This window comes from Channa argus, chromosome 13 (genome assembly GCF_033026475.1).
Source record: "Channa argus isolate prfri chromosome 13, Channa argus male v1.0, whole genome shotgun sequence".
Taxonomy (NCBI): Eukaryota; Metazoa; Chordata; class Actinopteri; order Anabantiformes; family Channidae; genus Channa; species Channa argus.
In genome coordinates this window covers 13199972-13206444 of record NC_090209.1, presented here as the reverse complement: position 1 = coordinate 13206444, position 6473 = coordinate 13199972, and the positions used below count along the sequence as shown (strand labels likewise).

The 6473-nt window shown below is 40.5% G+C and overlaps 1 protein-coding gene across 1 annotated transcript; it reads left to right on the top strand.

Moving 5' to 3' along the window:
- The first annotated feature begins 50 nt into the window (after positions 1-50).
- LOC137139432 (homeobox protein Hox-D4-like) lies at positions 51-3839 on the top strand. Its single transcript, XM_067526652.1, has 2 exons — positions 51-479; positions 1777-3839. The coding sequence occupies exons 1-2, from the start codon at positions 137-139 to the stop codon at positions 2316-2318; spliced, it is 885 nt and encodes a 294-aa protein (XP_067382753.1). The 5' UTR covers positions 51-136; the 3' UTR covers positions 2319-3839.
- Positions 3840-6473: the final 2634 nt, after the last annotated feature.

Sequence of the window (6473 nt, the reverse complement as noted above, 5' to 3'; positions counted from 1 at the left end):
TTCCAAGTGCTCTTCCCTGCATGCCTTTATACATTCAGGTTAATTGTGATCGCATATTAGACAGATAGAAGTCCCAGTCTTTACTACTGGTGAGGGACTCCTGGTTTTATTTGAGACGGTTTGATGAGCTGGGTCCATGGACCCCCAACAGTCTGCCCTCCCACTGCAGCTGCATGGCAACATTTTTGCTATGAGCTCTGGACAAGTGCCAAAACTAAGCGCGGGACACAATGAAAGAGGAGGAGGTGGTGCAGGCCAAGAAGCAAAACTTAATCAGCAAAACATGATCTCCTCTGCTCATGTCAGTTCCAGGCTGAACCCAGATGAACAGTTTCAGAGCCCAGAGGAGCCTCAGGTTCACTGCCATGCCAAGGGCAAGCTGGACATCCAGAGCAGGAGCTGCAGTCTACTCACCATCTGCCACTCAGGAGTAATTTCTCCCTGGATGAATCCACGGACAACTGGTTCTGAACAATCTGGTAACTCTGTTTTTATTATTATTACAAAGTATCTCAAATGTTAGCTAATGGGGCAAATCCATAAATCAAAATGCAATGAGAATGTCCCTCATTTGTGCATCCAAATTATAAATTAAACACTGATATCTGATCTTAATGTTGTATTGAAATCTAATGAGAGTTTTGTTCCATAAAAAGATTGTATGCGCACACCCCTACCCCACATGTTTCTGGCACTTTACATAAACATTAAGCAGCAAATGCCCAACTACAATATGTTTATTGTGTCATCTGCAGCACTTACCAGGCACTACAGCAGGTAAATCTGGTCTTTCTCCTCTATTAGGTGAAATTAGTGTTGATGTTGCAGCACAGTTAAGCAAATGACAGTGTCATGATCAGGGCAGTTTGTTTATCTACTCCTCCGGACAAAGTCATGTTCGAAACAGAAAAAGCTGCATAAAAAAACTTTTTGCAAACTGCACTTTTGCAACTTGTCAGTGAAAGTTTTTAGCCGATTATGTTTCATTGTTTTGTACAATCATTAGTAAAGGTTCAGTCAGTATATTGTAGCATCTGCCCTTTTGGTAAATATCTTTATTGTAAGTGTTAAGTTAGACATATTAGAAAAGTATGCTTAAAAAACACAGATGATACAATTACAGGAAGAGAAAATAATTTAATTTATTGAGTGTTTGAGTTACCAGGGATGCTTATTATCTTTCACCAGAATAGGTGTAACTACATGAAAACAATCATATAATAGGGAAGTCATTTCATTTCGTGGAGCTTTGTGAAGGAGTTCAGCTTACTCTCTAAGGTCACTGTCAGCCTTATTAAGTATCCATTAACCCCTGTGTGTTATATTGTTATCAACAGGGCCCTGGTGTAGCTCATATACACGTCAAATGGAATCTCTAATGCTGGTTATTTTCAGTGGTGGTCCCAGGGTACCTTTTAAGTGACTGAGATGGGGATTTGACAGGTCTGCTTCCGTGTGTAGCTGTGATTAATGTGGCCTGTCATGCAGCCGTAGTTGCGTCAGATGTTTCCCCCAGACTGTTTCTTTGGGAGGTAACTTTCCCTGAACACACGACACAGTAGACAGCCAGTTGTGTATAGTGTCTCGAGCATGACTGAATGCACAGGAAGAGCCAAGGGCCCTACTTGGTCTCAGGTTGATTGGCTGAGGATTAACGTGGGCCTTACTGGCACTTGAAGTCCTCCAGGTGGAGGTTAAACATTTCAGGATAGACTTGCCAGATATGTGGCACTTGCTTTAAACAGCCTCTCTTCTTTATGCTTCCTCCTGCACCAGTCAGTGGTGGTGTGACATCTGGCCTATCAGTCGGAGGAAGGCATGGTTTGAGGAGGGAGAGAACAGCCTTTACTAACAGCCAGCTGCTGGAACTGGAGAAGGAATTCCACTTCAGCCCCTACCTGTGTCGCCCGCGGAGGCTGGAAATGGCTGCTGGGCTGCAGCTCACAGATCGCCAGGTCAAGATCTGGTTTCAGAACCGCAGGATGAGGTACAAAAAGGAACACAGGTATGGAAAAGCAGGAGGTTCATTCCAGTGGTCCCAGTGCAACCCGTCCACCAAACTGAGCTCAGACCACCTGACGTTTCCAGAAGCATGTGTGATCAGAACCTCCTGCTCCTCAGACCTGTACTCTATGGACTTTGCTCCTGTGCCCTCCTCTCTCTTTGGTTCTCACAATGACGGCAGCAGTGATCAGTGTATTCACCCTGCAGACCCTTCCCATTTGAGTGGCATACTTCCATCTGTAGCAAATGGTCCACCTCCCTCCAGTATGGGTGTAGACAGTCATCACCATGCTGGCATTTCAAATTGGCCCTAGGGCCCCATAATGGCCATCCCTTCTGTGCTCATCAAATCTCAATGATACATCCACTTTCACTTACTTATGAAAGACTGTAGAATGGATTCCCCTTAACACACCCTTTCACCATTCATCAAACATTTTAATTAAACTATGTGAACATATCTTAATTAAAGGAGAGCTACAGTGATATCATTTGTGTTTCTCAGGCGCAGTGACTGAAGAGTGCAGACCTTCAAACATAATGCTTTTAGTGTATGTACACAACATTTGAACAATTAATATGCTTTTTGGTGTAATTTTGTGGCTGATCCATTTGTATAGTTTTTGCGTGTTTAATGCATGCGGGACTCATACTATTAATGAGTTTTCTAGTTCCCTCTGTTGACAGATAAGTAGTAAGATAAGTCGTAGTAATATTTTTGAGGCATCCCATTGTGCCTATGTTTATTATGTACTCTAAAAAGCAGGTCATTTGATTTAAAGTGTTTTGACTGTGAAATGGACAGAGTAATGTTCATATTGAGTGATGTTATATTTTTGGTAAAGCTATTAAAGGATACATCAAGTATTTGACACTGGTTCTGATTAATTTAGGTGTCATATGTACATGTTTAATAAATGCATATTGGAAAATTGTGGCTCTTGTGCAGTGTTCACCCTATTTATCGCTGATTAGAATTACATTTTTTTCAAAAGTATTTATTTTCAGCATATTTGATTAAGCATTCCTGGAATAAATCACAAATGGAAAAAAATGAGAAACACTCTGTAATCAAATTAAAGCTTGCTTTAGATTCATTGAAAACTCTATAGTATTGTGCATTCAAGTTGCACAATCTTGCCTCGTAAGCCTCTCCCTCGCTCCTACCTCCGAGTTCCACACCATTAATCACTGAGACAAGGCAGTCTTTCCAGCACTCCAACCACAAGCTCTGAACCCACTGGGCACCATGACAAGATCTCTTGCCTCCTCCTTCCCAACCTTTGCCTTTTCAATAGCCAAATTGTAGTGCTGCAAGTTGGGGCTGGCCTCTGTCTCAGGGGGCATGTTAGCTGTGTAGCTTAGAAGCCCTTCCAGCATCCCATAAACCACAACAGACCAGGGATGTTCAATAACTTATGACAACATATTATCTTAAAGAGCATTGTGGAGACTGTGGCATCCACTGTGCCGTTGTGGATTCTCAAATGCAAACGGTGTCATGGAAACATCAGTTTCCTCTTCCTATTTCTGATTTGCCAAATTTGGAGCCTCTCTAAGCTAAATTGTGCACACTGAACATTATGCATTTATTTGACAGAAGTGGGTCACAGGTTCTCTTGGGTCTCAACAGTTTTTCACATCAAAGAAAGACAACAGTGTTCATAATGAAGCGGCAAACCTCCTCTAACTGGATAATATCGAGCACTGTTATCAGTACTCTAAACAAAACTGCACTTTGTTTTTGCACATGCTGACAGTTTTATACTGCAAAGGAGCTGTCAGAGAGGACTACTGACAGCTGTGAAATGGGAGAAGTAACAAGGAAGCTGATTCCTGGGGTAGGACCTGGGTAGAATGACTTCCTGCTTCTAATTCATTACCTAATAAGTCTCTGGATCAGCTGTCATTTGGTAAATATTTGACACCATTTGCAGGTCTCAGAAGGTGTCACGTATATAGCTGTAAAGCTGCTACACGTCTGTGGAAATTTCAAATAAATAATCTTAGATCTGCACCGTATCTGTATCAGAGAGGTGGTGACGGCTGGGTAATTTAAGAGAAAAGTAATACAGGGCAGAGGAAAAGAGATAGAGGGATATGAAGCAAGAAAAAGTTTTCCCCTGCAAATATGTTTGCTTTGAAAGAGACAGAAAGGGGGGGGGGGGGGGGGAAGAAGCAGCAGACAGTCCGAGATTCCTGAGATTCTTGCATATGTTGGGTGATTTATGGTGTAAATGGTCCAGAGGCTCAACAGGACCTTTACCTCTGGTTCTTCACCACATTCCCTCCAGAAACTAAAAGCCAGGAGGATCCACACGTGGGAGTGCAGTAATCCTGTGGTTAGGGTCAATGAGGATCCTCAGAGGTCAAGGAAGGCAAAGCCCCCCTCCAAGAGGGCCCCACTGCAAGGAGGAACAGTCTACTTCCATTTCATTAAGTTATCCAGTTGTTCTGTGGTATGGGTGGGAAGGAGGGGAGGGATCTGCAAAGCCTAAAATCCTTAAATGTTTTTTTAAATTCTGGGCTTTGATCAGAACAGAGCGATGCATTAACTGGATCTTGGAAGTGATAAATGATGCCAGCAGTGGTGCCATGAAACCAGCTTTGGTTACGGTCCATCATTAATTTCAAAATTTTTGCGTCATGTCCTTTAAAGTGACTGATGTTCCACTGTCCCATTTGCAGCTGTTTTAAAACGGATTTTGGGGTTAGACTTGAAAAATGCTCTATGCATCAAGACTTTTCTTAAGCTGCCATGAAAAAAAAATTGTTTAACAAAGACATGCTGTTTTAAGTATCTTCTGTCCATCCATCTATCTGAATTCAACAAATGTAAAATCTGAAGCTTGTCATGTTACCTTCACAACATGTTGATGATGTCCGCTGGAGTCTTTGGATATATTACATGGAAATTAACAACAATGATAATAATAAAAACAACAAATCCCTTTTGTGATTTTGTAGTGTATATGTGTCTTTACAACTCAGCACAATCCACACATGCAGTTATTTACACCACAAGTAATGCAAGTGACTGATATGTTTCACAACCTTTATAACTGCATAAGTAACTTCCAAAGCACAAAAACATCTCTGAATACTGCCGGAGTAAACACATATATACAACATTTTTTTTGTTTAAGAGAAACAAAATGTATTCATAAAACTAAGCTAAACAAAAAACGACATAAATCTGATGTTAACAGCTGGTATGCACAGAAGTACAAATGTATGAATCTGAGCTCCTAAATGTTCCCAAAGCTGGACAAAGATATAGAAAGTGAAAAAACAGATATAACAGATGTGTTCTGTCTCCAACCAATATAAAATGTAAACAGCATGAAAACACATTGAAGTGTTTTTTCATGAAATTGATCGAGACAAATGTTTTAATTCAAAGAACAATATTTTTTTTCATGCTTTATTCAGTAAGAAAAAGATTATTATGAAAAAGATAATTGTAATGTTTTGTATGCTTTGTACTTGATGATCATTGCCTTTTTAAGATAACCAGAAACAAACCTCGGACACCACCCTGAGGAGAAGAACCTCACACCACCCTGCAAGTGTTTTGCAAGAAAGTCGAGCATGATTAAGCAAAAAAATGGTTGCCATAACTTGGCAACTTGTGGCAATTTCAAGCTTAGCACAACTGACATCAATAAAAAGCTGTGAATTCTTTAGATGTTTCTGGTTTTGAGCATTGAAACTTTTTAATGTTTTGTGTGGTTGCAAAAACTATGTGAAATGAGCATAATGTTGAAAATGATGATTAAGATTTTCCTTCAAAATATTATGTTTGAGAATTGATCAATTACAAAAGCAAAGTAGTCAAACGTTGCTAGAGGTCACTGCTACATACAATACTTTAGTCCACTGTTCAGCAAAAGCCTGAACTTCTAGGCTGGTTTGTAGGAGATTCCTTTCTTTTTATGACCTATTAACCTTCTTGGCCTTCTCCCTCCACAGCAGTAAGTGCTGCCCACTAGTCTCTCCAGGTGCTTGTTGCTGAGGATGATTGTTAAGTATCAATTTCCTGTGTCACCTTTATGGGTTTTATTTATTTGTCTGCTCCTTCACGTGGAACAGAGCCTGAGCATTACTCAGGTAGATGGATTGTAACTCAACTGCTACGACTCATCAATCTTAGAAATTTGACTTCCTGAATCTCATACAACTGTTACTGTCATATTATGGTACGGCATTATCAAGATCAATGACGTTTTAAATGCTTCCCAGTTAAGGATGATCGGTGACAATAAAAAGGTAAGTTGGTGATGAAAGTGTCTCGAATGTGGTGAGCGGCACAGTGAGTGAGTCACACGCTGTAGCTCACTTTTCCTTCTGTAGAGCACCGAATAAATGAATGAACTTGTAATCCCAACAGTCACCCTGGTAAATGTCACATGTTGACCACTATCGATCACTCAAGAATTATTTAACACCTAATGACTTAATCAAATAGA